General features: G+C 40.0%; 1 protein-coding gene across 4 annotated transcripts in view; it reads left to right on the forward strand.

Moving 5' to 3' along the window:
* Positions 1-14,491, forward strand: part of LOC111236310 (septin-9-like) — a 57,632-nt gene extending 43,141 nt beyond the window's left edge. For all 4 annotated transcript variants that reach the window (XM_022764995.1, XM_022764994.1, XM_022764997.1 and 1 more), the window contains 8 exons: positions 1,847-1,975; positions 2,124-2,205; positions 2,761-2,898; positions 6,882-6,999; positions 9,253-9,348; positions 9,666-9,762; positions 12,041-12,092; positions 12,842-14,491. In XM_022764995.1, the coding sequence (XP_022620716.1) occupies positions 1,847-1,975; positions 2,124-2,205; positions 2,761-2,898; positions 6,882-6,999; positions 9,253-9,348; positions 9,666-9,762; positions 12,041-12,092; positions 12,842-13,055 (926 nt within the window). In that variant the 3' untranslated portion in view covers positions 13,056-14,491. The remainder of the gene's footprint in view (positions 1-1,846; positions 1,976-2,123; positions 2,206-2,760; positions 2,899-6,881; positions 7,000-9,252; positions 9,349-9,665; positions 9,763-12,040; positions 12,093-12,841) is intronic.
* Positions 14,492-16,043: the final 1,552 nt, after the last annotated feature.

Below are 16,043 nucleotides of genomic sequence, written 5' to 3' on the forward strand. Positions count from 1 at the left end.
TCTATTTGGCTAATTATAAGTTTGAGGTTTTTTTTTATTCAGCATCAGGTGTGCACAATATTGCCGAGGTGTTTGTGGCAATGCTATACAGTCAGATACTTACTTTTTTTTCTAAAATGGGGCACCTTTTGTGATTCTAATAAAGTTTCCGTTGGCTAACAGAGTTGTCACTTGGATGGCTAGTGAGGACGTGAAAGGTTAGAGCAGCTGTGGTCTTGGCCCTGTCCCTTGTGGCCTCCTCTATGAGATGCATTTGCTTAATCCCTGCCCTCAGCCAGCTGACCTTTTGATTCACACCATGCAGAGAGGACAGCCAGGGTGTCTTAGAGAGCGAGAGAGAGAGAGAGACAGAGAAAAATGTTTAAGTGTGGGTGCATGAGAAGACTGCATATGTAGAGTGTGTGTGATTGTGTGACACCGAGAGAGAGCCAGTGGTGGAAACCCGCCCTGGGTGTCGCAGAGGGCCTGGCAGCTTGGCAACGCTCCACACGCCACAGTAGATACCCATAGGGGCTGTGAAGGGAGGGCGGGAGAGAAATATGGAGGGGAGAAGTGAAATATGCTGTGCCACAAACTGTATATGTGTCTGTTGCTTTTATGTGAGAAATATCCATTCACAAATATCTTAAAAGTGTGTTAATATGTTAAAACAGCACAAAAGCAAACCCACATTCTCATGTTCACATGTATCTACTGTAGAGGACCCTGAGGATCTATCTATCCCTCTAATGGAATTTAGTACAATTAAACACTGAATGTCTTTCCAAGATCAAAACAAACAAAAAAATGCTGCAACTGTTTAAGGTTGTATTGTGAAATCAAAGTTTTTTTATTTCTGAAATTTCCTCTGCTCTTGGAGACGTTCTCTTACTTGCTTGATCAGTGGAAAATAGTTTAAATGTGTTTTATATGATAAGTTTACTATTTAGGTGATTTCACACTCACGGTAAAAATGGGTCATCTTTGATGTACAGAGGTTATGCGTAACAGAGATACAATAACTAACATGCACAGTGTAAGACTGTGTTAACAAATAAATATAAATAAATACCAAATGTAATGTAACCACAATTATGGCAGTTATGAATTATGCAAATTAAAAATGAGTATTACATTATTATTTTATTGTAATGTACATGTAGGGCTGAATGAAAACATTAGTGCCATTATGATAATATGCACTTTGATGCATAATGTCCACTACAGTGGACAGTTATATTTTCAGTAAGGAAAAATGAAACCATAATCATATTAAAAGAATGTGACCCTTACTACTTTTTAGTCAAAAATAGTTTATTTGGTCTTCTTAACTGTGTGTTTTGTTAGGAACAAAAGAAAGAAGGAGGTCAACAGGTACAAATAACGGATCATCCTGAGGTGCTTCAACTTGGTGTAAACTGTAGGTCCGACTTAAGGGAATTCTTCCCCTGGTGGTTTGAGTGCAGTGATGTATCTTAAAATTGGTAAAAATAGCTTCTGAATATTTGTCCACTGTGGCGTGTGTGTGTGTGTGTGTGTATGTGTGTGTGTGTGTGTGTGTGTGGTCTATACAATACATCTGTCCTCTCGACCTCCACAGCTTGCTCGTCTGACCCTGCAGCTGTCCTGTTATGCTCATAGTCCATCATTAACATACACATGTGCACACACACACACTCACCACTCAACCCACACATAAGGAATGATGTCATGTGCACATTAAAACCCTAAAAGAAACTTTTGTGTTTGAATTGAATGAGGCTTCTGACTTTAACAACTTTGCCCTTGTGACTGTCTAGGGTTAAAACAACCAGTGGCTGTGTTCCCTGTTTCTCTTACTCTCAGCTCTGTGTTTTCCTGTTTTCAGGACAAAGCGGCCTGGGGAAGTCCACTTTGATGAACACCCTGTTCAAATCCAAGGTGAGCCGTAAATCAGTCCAGCCCAACACAGAGGAGAGGATCCCCAAGACCATCGAGATCAAGTCCATCAGTCACGGTTAGCCAATGGTCACATTCAGTAGCCTGCAGTCTATATACCTACAATATTATTAACATGCAACATGTGTGTTTCCTCCTGCTCTGGCATACTCCTGCACTTTGGTGTCCAAAGGAAATACTAACAAAATAACTTTTTCTCTGTCCAGATATTGAGGAGAAAGGAGTGAGAATGAAGCTGACAGTAATCGACACTCCCGGCTTTGGAGACCAGATCAACAATGAAAACTGGTGAGCTAAGGTTACTTAATCTCATGGCCTTGATCGCTGTTACCAAAGCCCCTTCCCTCATTGCTTTTGTATGGTTCCTGTTCAGTCCATATGGTTATCAAAGCCAAACTTCAGCGTCTTACCAAAAAAACATTGCGTTTTATTTTCATTTTATTATTTTCATTTAGTCATCAGACAGACTTTGTGTCTTTCTGTCAGCCTTTAAATTTGAAAGTTTTTGGTCACTGAAATTCATATTACAGATTTTTTTTAGGTATCGCACCATTTTACCTGATTTAATGATAGTGAAGATTTATGTAAAGATTTAATGTATGAATATCAATAATTTATTCAGTAAATTAACAAATAATAGTCTCAAATTTCATTTTGTGTTTAATGATATGTTTTATGTAACATAGATGGAAGCTGTGTGTACATGACTGATGATATATCATACAGAGGCAAAAAGATATAATATCTACTACTACTGCCATAGTTTGAATAATTGTAGGCAATAGATTTGTTGGTGTATAAAAAGTTACCTTCTCATTCCTAAACTGTGTTTCCTTTCGTCAGCTGGCAGCCCATTATGAAGTTCATCAATGACCAGTATGAAGCCTACCTGCAGGAGGAAATCAATATCGACAGGAAGAAGAGGATCCCAGACTCCAGGGTGCACTGCTGCATATACTTCATACCTCCCACGGGCCACTGGTAAGATAACGTATCACAGAGACACACATTCTTGTGACTCATTGCCCCACTTTTTGTTTCTTCATCCCACCAGTTTCTCCCACAGCCTCAGAGATGAATCAGGCCTTCTGGGACTCTTTCCCCCCGACCTATTGTCTTTCCACAGATCCTTAACTGTGTCCTTCTCCAGCTTTTTCATCTCTTTCTCCAGTGACCACATGTGGAACTCATTCTCTCCTCAGAGACACTAAAGTATCACTTGAAGAGTCAGATTTCAGAAGGAAATTGGACTCTGCAGTTCTCACAGTTGAGAGAAAGTAGAGAGAGTGAAACAACTATCAGGATGTAGAGAGTGGCTTATCTTGAATAGGAGAAATGGTAGTGGTAGAGTTGATTATGATGAGGTTTATTGATCAGTGTATTCACCATTAAAATCTATGGCATGAAATGAGCTCAAGATACCTTGTCCCATTTTACCCTGGTTTATTGTATTACTATGCCTAAAACTATTTTTCTGCTGAATTTGAATTTGGAAAAACTGCTGCATCAGAGGTCTGCTTTTAATTATTGCCTTATCTTGCGAACAGTACCTCTTTTTTTATTATTTATTATTCACCATTGTGAAACAGAGGGACCATTTCTGGTAGAATCCATCATGACGGTGGTCAGACACTAGCACATTTTAATGAGCCTCTGCTACCAGCACAAGACTAGATTTGGATCCTACAAAAAGATTGTCCCTGGTGTAAATGATGCTAACAGACCAAAGTCAGTGTAATGATACCCATAATGATGATGTCATTTTGCGTGTCCGATCAAATTAAATGGAGACCGTCATGTCCAAAGTGTCCTCACAAGCCAAAGCCAATGAGTAGTGTGTCCTCATGTGTACTGAGGGTCAAGGAGGACATACTGCCTCACATGCAGACAAACAGCAAAGCTCTAAGTATTTGTGGTTGATCAAGGCGTCTTTATAGTGTACACAAGTGGATAAAAGCACACAAAATACTCATGTGCAAATACCAACTGTGAACACGCACTCTCTAACCATCTGACTGCATATCTCAGTGACGGCTCCATCCACTTCTGCTTCATATTTCTCTGCACTGGTAACTCAACAGTTGTCCACTTAAACCTTCTGTCTATGAGTGGGGGATGACATGTGTGTGTTACTGTGTGTCCCGCTGTTTGACAGACCCCCTCATCATCTGCTCATGTCGCCACAGCTGCTGCTGCAGAGAATGTGTATGTGTGTGAGTCTGGTCATGTAAAACAGTGCAGGTAGTGGACTCCAGTGGGCAGTGGGCATGCTGACACTTGTATAACTACACTTATGTGGATGCCCTGAGTGTGTTTGTCGTTTGTGTATCATCTTGCTTACAGCTGCACGGTTCAGCCAGTTCAACAACACCCAAGCCATTCTCCTCTTTTCTTTCATTGTGAATCTGCACTGTTTTCCTCTCTCAGCTGCTATATCCTCAAACGTTGTCCCCGAAGTATCACTATCCACACACACACAGACACCAGATATGCGCACTCCAGTGAAACATGAATATACGAAAATCCAGACTAAGTTCGAAAACAAAGATGCAAACATCTGTCAGGAAGTGGTGTCTTCCTTACAACCAACCAGAGAGTTGCAGGCATGAGAACAAAGGAGACATCTGTTGGGGCTACCGTTTCAACCAAGCGTAGAGAGGAATATAGTGAAATAGACAGATTTGCATGTTTGCATATGTTTAGACAGGGAGACAATGGCCAACATACAGACATCGGGTACATGCTTCCAATCAAATGTTTTGTGCACAGCAAACGAGTTTTAGCCTTAAAGAAAAAAACATAATAACACTTCAGCTTGTGGTGGATAATCTTTGTTATCCTACCACAGATTTTATACTGTTTCATGAGGAAAAAAAAAATGCTGGAACAAATCTAAAAACTCTAAGATCTTACTCTATTATTCTCTTTTTGCTTATTTTTCCTTTTTCATTTCACACACTAATTAGAGTTCAAATTTTAAATTAAGGCCTGTTACCAATTACACAGACATGATGCCAAAAGCCTCAGGATGCCTCTGCCATGTGACCATAGTCCAAGAATGACAGGCAGGAAAATTCTGACAGAACTTCCCTGATAGCTCTCAAAGGCCTCTATCATTGGAGATATGTTGTTTTGTTTTTTTTTTCTTTGATTGTTTTTTTTTTTTTTTGAAGCATCGCAAACAGCAGCTTGTACTTATCGAGGCTCTAATGTCATTTGCATGTCAGCAATTTGCTTTTAAGTTGCTACAGTGGTTTCAGATAGATGAACAGTGCTCAGTGAAGCGGAACACAGTCTTGGCATCAGCAGCCATTTCCGATAATGGCAGAGTCAGCCACACTATTTTCCCTCTGGGTAGTCTTATTGCTACCTCATTTAACATGTCTTCCTGAGAAAAAGAAGGCTGCACTTTGACTCTCACCAACTCTGAGCTGGTTTCTGATTTATTACTAAAACGGAGAGAGGGCAGAACTTTCTGCACTGTGGTAGGTTGTTTACTCCACTTATTATTTGACCACAGAGGTTATTGTTCTCAAGTTATAGAAATTTGACTTGTGGTTTTTTCACCCACAAAAATAGCACAGTTTCTGCATGCATGCAAGCTTGTAAATGTACATCTGTGCTTGCGTGTATACATGCATATTTATTGTCCATACAACATATGTTTGTGTGCAAGGACACACATGTACGCGTTAAATTGGGCATGTATGCTCAGTCATGCATATGACACAGCACACATGCCAACATGCCTTGTACGTTCTTGCATCTGCACATACACAGTTTAGGTATGCGCTTACATCATTTATATTTGAACATTCACAGAGTGAGATGATCAACCGTCAACCTCTGCTCTTTTCTTTTCTTTGATTTCTCGCTCTCCACCTTCTCTGCATGCATATGACACATGCCAGTTGTCCTCTCAGCATGAAAAATGCATAAAATATAATGCTCTATATTTTTGGTTGAATGCATCACTTACTGTGTCATCTCTCTCTACCTTTGTGCATCTCTGTTTCGCCTTTCCTCTCTCTCGCTCCACGCAACACATGCTCCCTTGTGTTTCGTCCTGTGTTCATGGTGACATGCCTGTCAGTCACTGAGGAGAGCCAGCCAGGCCTCTCTTCCAGCTGCCCCTGGGTCTTTGAACCAGGTTGGCCCGGCTTGGCTGGGGCTAATTGGAGGGCAGAGCAGACAGCATGAGGGGAGTCTGTCTAGAGGAGCAACTAGAGGCCATGTTGAAACAGGAAAAAAAACCAAAAAAAAACCTGGAGGGCGAGGGAGAAAAATAGTAAACAGGAACACAACAATGTAGGCTTATACATGGCCAGTGCATATCATTGGGGGAGCAAAAGTGAAAACCTTACTTGAAAACTGTGGTAACAAAAATATAAAATATATCAAAAAAGGTAAGCAAAAGCAAAATATAAAGGACATATGTGAGGCAGTAACAAAAAAGCTGCTTCAGACTGTTTTATGCTTCAACCCTCATAATGAATGTGCATGCTCCTCTACAGTTTACTGAAATCACACCTAGGAGAGTGTAGGAAAAATACAGCTACACACGTTAAAGCAGTATGTCAAGGGTCACTATCAGACACCAGGGAGGACTGAATGTATCGGAGTAGACCATGATTGCCCTCTAGTGGTTGCTCAGTTCCATTACATTCATATCTTAGTCATACACATGCTTTAAAGTCTCGTAGTCCTGCAGTTGAAAATATTTCTTTGGTGCCAGAGATAAACGAAACATCTTTTAATCCAGGCTGGATCTAGGAAAAACTCAGTAATGAAAAGGGAAAAAGTTTACACCTGTGTAGCTCTTTGAGCATAAAACCCATGAATCTGCAGTGTTGAGCTGAAATGTTTTCCACTCTTTGTTACTGGCTGGCTCCTTCTGCAGCGTAACACGAAGGTACGAGGTCACATTCATACAAAAACTTGAAGTTGTCTCTTTCCTCCTACAGTCTTAGGCCCCTGGATGTGGAGTTCATGAGGCGTCTCAGTAAGGTGGTCAACATCGTCCCCGTCATCGCCAAGGCCGACACACTCACCCTGGAGGAGAGGGACTACTTTAAACAGACGGTGAGAGGTGCCAGGCACCACAAACAAAAGCCATCTGGGCAAGCCCACACTGTACCCATCCTGGGAAGTACTATATCATCTGACAACTGTAACATTTTGAAAGTCATGCTCAGTCCAGACGGAAGCATTTAAGAACTCTTTATTTGAAGCATTTATTTACCGAGAGGCGTTCCACAACTCCTAAGTCTGGCACGTTAGTAGAAGGGGAACCTCTGCTCAGTTGCCAACCGAGCAGGCAGGCCCTTCATTACCAGTGAATTGCTGGGTGACTGTACAAGTCAGCCAAGTTCAGAGAGCTCTAGGCTGTGGGGTACTTGAAAAAACACAACTTCTCTGAAACATGACCAGATTTAAAAGAGTTATAAAAGCATTGTAGTAAACAGTGAATATTAATCTGACGATCATTCGGTTGGTGCGAAGCATCAGTCTGGACTGAAATATCTCCACAAATATTGAATGAATTGGCACAAAATTTTGTTGAGACATTCATGACTCCCAGACGATGTGCCACCATCAGGTTGACATTCTTGGTTTTTTTAGTGAGCTGCCTAATAACTATTGGATAGATCGTCCTGCCATTTGGTACAGATATCCAGGATGAATTGTGATAACTTTATTGATCCCCTCTGGTGTCACCTACAAGTCCAAATTTGACTTGTTCCAATATTTTGGTTTATGACCAAATACTTGCAAAACTAATGACATTTCCTTCAGCCTCAGCTGTAGTTTTTGATGAGTGCGAATTAGCAAATGTGTTACCTATGTATTCGCTCCTTTACTTTGTCATTGTGAGTACATTAGCATGCTGATACTAGCATTTAGCTCAAAGCACTACTGTGCTTTCTTTGGCTCTTACTTGGTCTATTACAGTAGCAAAGTTCAAGGCAAACTACTTTGAGACTCCTCAGGCTGATAATCCTCCACTGTACCCTCACAGCTGTCAACTCGTTATCATGGCTTTCCCCGCTACCACAGATTCTTGCTCCACCTCCGGCTGGAGACTTAAACTGTCTCTGCGGCATCCCCTCCTCTGTGTGTTTCTGTTGGATAATTCTCAGTCCACAGGAGGCGGACGGCCACCTGCCCTCTTCCATCATTTCCTTTATATCTTCATCCCTACTTCCAAGAATACGGGCTTCCCTAACAGCTTTACTCATTTTAGAAAGGTAGAAGCACAATGGGTGTCTTGGCTCCCATTTTCTCCCTGATGCCTGTAACACCGTCCAATAAGAACAAAGCAGGGATTGGGCCAGGCCCTGGCAGTGAAAGGAAGCCGCAGGGCTTGTAGCTGAATTGTTTTGGTTGGCCGCACATGCTCTATATGACCCTGAAGATTATTGACTAAAAGCCTCTTCTGCCAAATGTTTTTTTTTCCCCCCATTTCCCTGCAGCAACTTGACATGCAAACAGAATAAGAGGGGTTTTTTTATTATTAAATGCTCGGCCTCAGTGTGTCCAGCTGTGAGTGTCTGGTCACATTCCTCTAACCAACAGTTGATGTGGCTTTTTTGTAGAATTTTACTTGGTTTACGTCCTATAATGTAACCCTGAGAAAGCTTCCAAGGATAAACAATGAAATGTTTGATGAAGGACCAAGTGGAAATTGTCAGAGTAGTAATTGTGGGAGTGAAAGAGTCATTCATTAAAATGACATTTCTTCCAGAAGCTTGTCTGTCTATTTTTCTGCATCTGTGCCTGAGTTTAAGTCATTATAAAGACATACAGAGAATTGGGATGGCTGTTTTATCAGCCGTACCTCTGTTTGGATTTTTTTTTTTTTTTTTTCCTAAGAGTGGTTAACCTCCATGTTAACTCCTCCGTGTCAAGGATATTAGGGACCAATTTTTGTCAACAGCAGGCAGTATAACATAACCAAGTGTTTATCTAAGTCCTCTAGTGGTAGTTCAGAGCAGCTTCTATTCAACTCTCTGGCACAAACTTAAATACCTGTATGTGAATAGGATGTTATGGTGAATGATTGACTTGGGTGTTGGCTGCAGGCTCAGGTTTGGATGGGGAGATGATGGATGATGATTTAGACCTCATGGTATTTGTCAGTCTGTCTTGAGTCTCTGCCTCAGCTCTCATGGAAATCTTTGTCTCTGTGTAATGACGATTTATAAAGATTTTACAGACTGCTTTACAGAAGTGAAATAGCACATTATATATAGGATAACTTTGTGCTTTCATAATATACTGTATGTTTTATATTTGACTTAATGTTTCTGTGTCACTGTGTCTGGCTTGTTGCAGATTAGAGAAGAGCTGCGAGCCAATGGGATCGACGTTTACCCTCAGAAAGAGTTTGACGAGGATGCAGAAGACAGGATGATCAATGACAAAATCAGGGTAAGTTCCCACTATCTGGTTCAGTCAGTTCAGACATTGTACAACAGCCACAGTAGAAGGCATCCTTCTGTGGCTTCCGCACTTCACAAAGCAATCACAAATGTGAATTTTGCATGTTCAAATTTAAGCCATTGTCAGGTTTAATCTTAATTCTTCTTTTTTGTTTCCCATTTATTGTTTTCTTTGAGAAATCTTTAAAGATATGATTGCCATAAAAAAGTCAATCGCAGCATCTTGTTCTAGCAAAAGGTAAACAGTCAAGCATGACCTGAAAACACATCACTGGTAACACTTCAATGACTATGTGCACTCAACAGGAGATGATCCCTTTTGCTGTGGTGGGCAGTGACCAGGAGTACCAGGTGAACGGGAAGAGGATTCTGGGGAGGAAAACAAAATGGGGCACCATAGAAGGTAATACACATTTTAAGACACATGTGTACGTACACACACACATGCACACACACGCGCACACACACACACACACACACACACACACACAAATGGCTGGTTAATTAACTATTAACTAATTAACTAATATACATTTATGACTTTAAGCTGAAAGTCATTAAGTTTATTCTTAATTATTATATACATATATTACATATTGACCTAATATATTATCACGTCCATCTGTATGGTGGAGTTTGGTCAAACTCCAAAAACTGGCTCATTTAATGGCCTCACGGCTGGGTCTCACCTGTTCCAGTGACAGTGGAAAGGCCGTCCAACTTTATAACTCTAATAGATGATATAATGGTGCCTGGTCAGTTGATGGCATCGTACCAGTAACAATGAGGTGAAGCAGTGTGACAAAGAAGATGACAGATTCTTATTTTTGGTTTATTTTGAACATGTGGAAAGTAACAAACTGCAGCTTTAAAATCTGGCCAGCTGGTTTAACCGTCTGTTGTTTGACTTCCAGGCATTTGTTTACACATGTCTCTCTGAGCCTGTAACCAGGGAGATGTATAAGACAGGAGGAAGAGATTTACAGCGACTTGCTGTGTCTAGGGGGATAACAGGCAGAAACATAAAATACACACGTAGTTCATACACACACACACACACACACACACACACGCACACACACTTGCATGCAGTGCCTTTTGATATAGTTTACATTTGTTGGCTTATGCCATGTTTGTGCTGCCAGCGAGGAGGTACTCAGCAAATGAGTGTCCTTACCTCACCCGTGTGTGTGTGTGTGTGTGTGTGTGTGAGAGAACAAGAGAACATCTGTCTGGACGGGGCATGAAAGTATGATTGGAGGCCAAGGATATAACTGAAGGAGGCCATCCTTCCCGGGATGCACTTCAGCATCCTGAACTGAACTGCAGTCCATTGGCTGTGCTATATATACATTGTAAAAAACAAAAAAGATTTAATATTACTTCTGACAATACACCTGCTTGTCTGTTGTGTTTGTAACTTGCTGGTTGATTAACTCTTAAGAATCTTATGAATCATTAAAGAGACATCCTGGATGGACTGGACACCAGTCTGTCAAAAGAGCATGTCAAAAGAATTTATACAATTATCATAATTGTAAATATGTTAAAGCGATGTTATGTCACTTTTGGGTTATTTTCACTATTTAATTTGAACTGACGTGTTGTACAGGCTTATAAAACCTTTCTTAAACCCAGTGGAAAAACATTAGAAATGCTTGTAGTTCAAATTAAAATAAGGCTGTTTTTCTTCCTAAAAAGATAATATTTCTGAGGCAGTAAAGTAGCTACTACTCTCTCAGCAAGCATTATGAAATTAACTCCAGTGAGCTGCAGGGTGAGAGAGGTGAAGTACACAGACTTAGGGACAAATGCCGTCTTGTCCAGCTAAAAGAACAATGGCTCCATTCTAGCAAACCAAGCAGCAGGAGAGAGGGAACAAGGAAAAGGAGGAGAGAGGAAACTGCTGAGCTGCTGGACTTGTCGGCACCGACATCATAAATTAGGCCTCAGAGGAGAAGCCAGAAGTTAAGGCTCTATGATATCACAAGTGGAGAAGAAACTGTTTATTTTCACGGGTTGAGAGGATAATTTGAGATGGAAAAAGAGTGGAGTAGGCTTGCATTAAAATGTATATATTGCACTGTATATAGGGACTTCATGCTTCACCAGGAGTAGAAAAGAGAGATACCAGCAGTGCAGCTCGTTACAAGTTAGTCGCGTGCTCCCTCGACGCCGCTAATCAGCGCTCACAGACCCGGCAGTTATTCCACTCTCCTCCTTTCAAAGAGAATTTAATTTCCTGCCCCTGGATTTCAAAGCTTTACATAAATAGCACCCTCCTTTTTTTCATTTACACTCTTGACATAATCTATAATTCAAACATGTGTTAGCCCTACTGGAGGCACCAGCAGCTTGTCACGGGGAGTTTGTTAAAACGTCTCAGTTAAAGTCCCGCCATATAGAGGGGAGCCGAGATGTATTAAATTACTCGAAAGTGGAGGAGTGTGTTATCTTGGCTTAACAAAATTGCTGGAGATGTCATGTTAGAGGATGCCCTTCATTTGACTTGTGAGCAACACCGCCATCTTGTGGTAGGTTAGGGAATGGCGAGGTGAGCTGGATTGAAAGGGGGTTTTTGAGGCATCATATTTACTTTAGTTTTAGTATCTTATCACTTCAGATTATTTTAATATTACAACTAATATTTCCTCTTTTCTCTCCTCTTCCTCTCTTTACAGTTGAGAACATTGCACACTGTGAGTTTGCTTACCTGCGAGACCTCCTCATCAGGTGAACTTCTTTCGCTCTCTAGAGCTTATTTTATAGATTTTACCATATATAGGGACTTGTATAAAAACCCTGTTAAGGACCGAGCCTCCTAGTAGATCAGATATCACTCTCTTTATCTTGTTAAGTTGTTGAAATGAATTGGAAACAGCACTGAGACTCTTTGAAGCTTCACTTCCCCACTGAAATCAATACAAATTAAATTCTTCTGGATGGATTGAGTGCCTCTCTACACAGTGGTACAACAGGCAATTCTACTCAGGTTTTCCAATGAATCTTTGCATTTAAGTTGCCTATTAGTACAGGAGTCTCCGTTTGTGTCTGACTAGAGGCTATAACAACATTTCCCAAACTTTCTTTTTCTCAATAGTGATTTTGTACAACCTGTTACACATGCAACCCCTTTCAGCTAAAATAACCATGGTTGTCTGAATATATTGTTGTACGTCAAATAACTATGATGTAAAATATATGATAACATCAATATTACAGAAATAAAATGGCTATGAATAAAAAAATAAGTATACTGAATGGTTAAATGTATTTCTTTTGTTTTGTTTAAAATGAAAAATTGCTTACATTTTGTTAGTTTTTTTAGTGACAACATACATGCACACATGTTGCTTCTGTTTTTTTTTTTTTATTTAGTTCTTGTAGATATTTGAACCATTGGTGCAGAGTGTGTGGCCTGTCCTCAAAGCGCCCACTTTGGGAACAGCACTCACTGGTGTTGTCTTCTTTCTTTCTTTCAGGACACACATGCAGAACATCAAGGACATCACAGGCAGCATCCACTACGAGACATATCGCGTCCGCCGGTTGAATGAATCCAATGGCCATTTCATCTCTCACCCATCTGATCATCCTGCTGAGCCAAAAACCAACGGTCAGCATGAGGAGCAGCCCAACGCCCTGCAGGCCAACGGAGTGGCTGCCCAGCATGAAGCCCTGTCCCACGAGATGTAGAGAGAGTCCTGTGTGGTGCCAAATTATGATTTCAGGACACAGTCAGGCACAAAACATACACTCACACATGTATTCTGTTTACATGAACATGCCCATACTCATGCTGTGAAGACCATCAGAAGACCAGCATATCGGATGATACTAGATTAGCTCTAAACTAGAAATAACTGTTAGTGCCACTGGCCTGGTCTGCTTTGTGTTGTGGTGTATAGTTTTGTATAGATACTAGGGTTAAGTAGGGATATTTAGGTTAGGTTTATAGTATTATGGAGGAAGTAAAGATATTGTTGACACCTCTGCACTGCAAAGTAAAAAAGAAAGCAATAGCAGTGTAGAGCAGCTTGTGGAAAAATGAGTCCTCTTGTCATTTTTCCATTGTGTTATGATGTTTTTAAAACCCCTTTTTTTGCCAAACCAGCCTGTCTCTTTCTATATAATGCCAATGTTGTGTAATGCAGTCATACCTTGCATTTTACATTGCTCATTTACTATTGTGTTTTTATTGCTGTTGTTCATGTCCTTCTAATATTGTATAAGACGGGGTCGTGGAGGAATTTGTGCAACTGTTATCCCATGCAGCTGTTTTGTCCATTTTTTTTTTTTTTTTTTTCTACTGCAAACCAAATAAAAGTCAATTTTTCTGTTCTAAAGAGAAGCACATACAGTATATAGAGTTGATTTATGAATAAGTATTTATGTGTAGGTTTAGTGTAATCAGCATAATTCAACTTTCATTCCAGCTGTTGGTCTCCAGAGGTTTGCTGCAGGTCATAAACAGTGATGATCTTTTAGGTTTCGACGGTGTTTTGTTTTCTGTTGCCCGCACTCATACAGCATGTCGTGCCCTGTTGGTTAGGCTCCACTCTAACTGGTGCCCAAGGAGTTAGCCTGCTAGTAAAGTGGTCTGTATTTGTTCATTCAATATTACTAATTACAGTTGATTACATCCTGCCAACAGATCATTGCAAGAACGGTGACGTTTACGTTGCAAGTTTTAAGTGTTTTTTCAGAGGAGGATATTTTACTATTCACCGTGAGGAGGAATTTGTTCCAAGCAACCTTGAATAACACCCACGAAATTCCACAGTGATGTCATATGTCACAGTATTTTTAATACTTGTGAAAAATGTGTACATTCATGCGAGCTCAAGGGATGTTTTATAGAGGCCACATCTAAATTTGTAACATTCTCATAATTTCCTAACAAACATAGTCATCAGTGTATGTTTTGTCTCTTTAAGTCACAATAAAAATATTTCCCATACATGCAATGAGAAGAGATAACTATTGTCTTTTATCCAGAGAAAGTTATTGGGTTACACTTTGTTTACTGTTGTATAGTTCTTGTGTAATTTGTTATGGTATTATAGATCAAGGTTTTATCTTTGATATGCTATCTCAAAGAATAAAGATTGATATTTTTATTGTTTAAAGTTGATTGTCTTGATTGTCAAAACTTTATTCTCAAGTTTAAACTAATTAAAGGGACTCTGTGTTAAATCCATGAAAACATTTCAATATTTCACCAGTTAGCAACTAAGGTTAAAATGACAACATTATTTAATTAGTTCAGAACATTTTCTTAAAAACATGTTTTCAAATATCACTGTCATAATCTTTTAGACTTTGCCTGATATGTGGTTGATGGTCTCAAATCTTTTTCATCAACATTTAATCATTTGAAACAAAGTCATATCCTTTGAATGTTTACTGAGGTATTATCTCTTTGATTAAGGAATAGACCACTAAACACTTACACTTTACTTACCAAGGTAAATTTAGAACATCTCAGAGAGGTCTGGCTCCTTCAAAGTCTTTTACCTATTCCAAAATTAAGAACCTAGATTATGTGCTTTTCACTTAGATAAAACAACATTAACAACAACATAATAGTGTGAAAGATAATAGGTATGTATAGTTGTTGAACAGTAGGGAAACAATCTGTAAGTGACATAAAGGCTGTTTCTTCCTGTTAGTATCATATTAAACTTAAAGCAAGTTTTCACATTCGACATTTGAATAAAGAACTAAATGTTGTGAAACCATTCAATCACTTTTTAATAGATTGACAAGTAGGTGGATGAAAATATTACAATACAGTATATCCTTCAGGCTATTGTCAGTCGTGATACTTTTGTCAACTGTGTCAGCAACATGCTCAGCTGTGTTTTATTGTACAAAAGACACATCCACAAGCTCAGTTCATAATACTTTGCATTCAGATAGAATAAAACATACAGAATACACCATTCACAATTCAAACCCAACTGAGAGGAGATGTGAATTTGCAGCTTTCGCAGTAGCATCACGCCATGCTCACACAGCACTGGTTTAATAGGGCTTCTCATTTACACCTCCTGTCACACTCTTTCTCAACTACCCTGCTGATCATAATGTGTTGACAGTGTTGTTTGTCGAAGGTCATTGTCACCCTTTCACACATTGTAGCGCCTGCTGTGGCTTTTCCTGCCATCTCTGTGTTGGATTCATTGGTTTGAAACTCATCTGCGCTGAGGACGACACGGCCATGGTGACAAACGAGAAATGTTAAGGTGAGAGACAATGAAAGTTGCAGGAAAATCACTATCTATTGAACACTCCCCTACCGCTGACACCTCTATCTAAACAGTTTCCCAGACAGCCATCCTGAAGCATGAAGGTGAGTGAAAATGACATCTCTGACACTGCTATGACAGCACCAGGCCCACTGGCTGGCACAGGTACTAGACCAATTTGGTGGTGCATACATACTGACATCTGTTCTTCCTCACTGATATTGCATTTTTTTTGTCTCATTCAATGATTCAGTCAATGGAAATTCATGTAATAGAGCCATAAATTGGACAGTAAAAGGTGGCGGGCTAATAGTAGCTGTAGTTACTGTGATTGTAACCAAGGATTCCCCATCTTCTACCAAAGTCTACATTGCATTTTACATCGTATGACACCAGGACAGATTTGTTCAGAGACCAGATGGATTACCTTATG

Source organism: Seriola dumerili, unplaced genomic scaffold (genome assembly GCF_002260705.1).
Source record: "Seriola dumerili isolate Sdu_G_001 unplaced genomic scaffold, Sdu_1.0 BDQW01000621.1, whole genome shotgun sequence".
In the NCBI taxonomy this organism is placed as follows: Eukaryota; Metazoa; Chordata; class Actinopteri; order Carangiformes; family Carangidae; genus Seriola; species Seriola dumerili.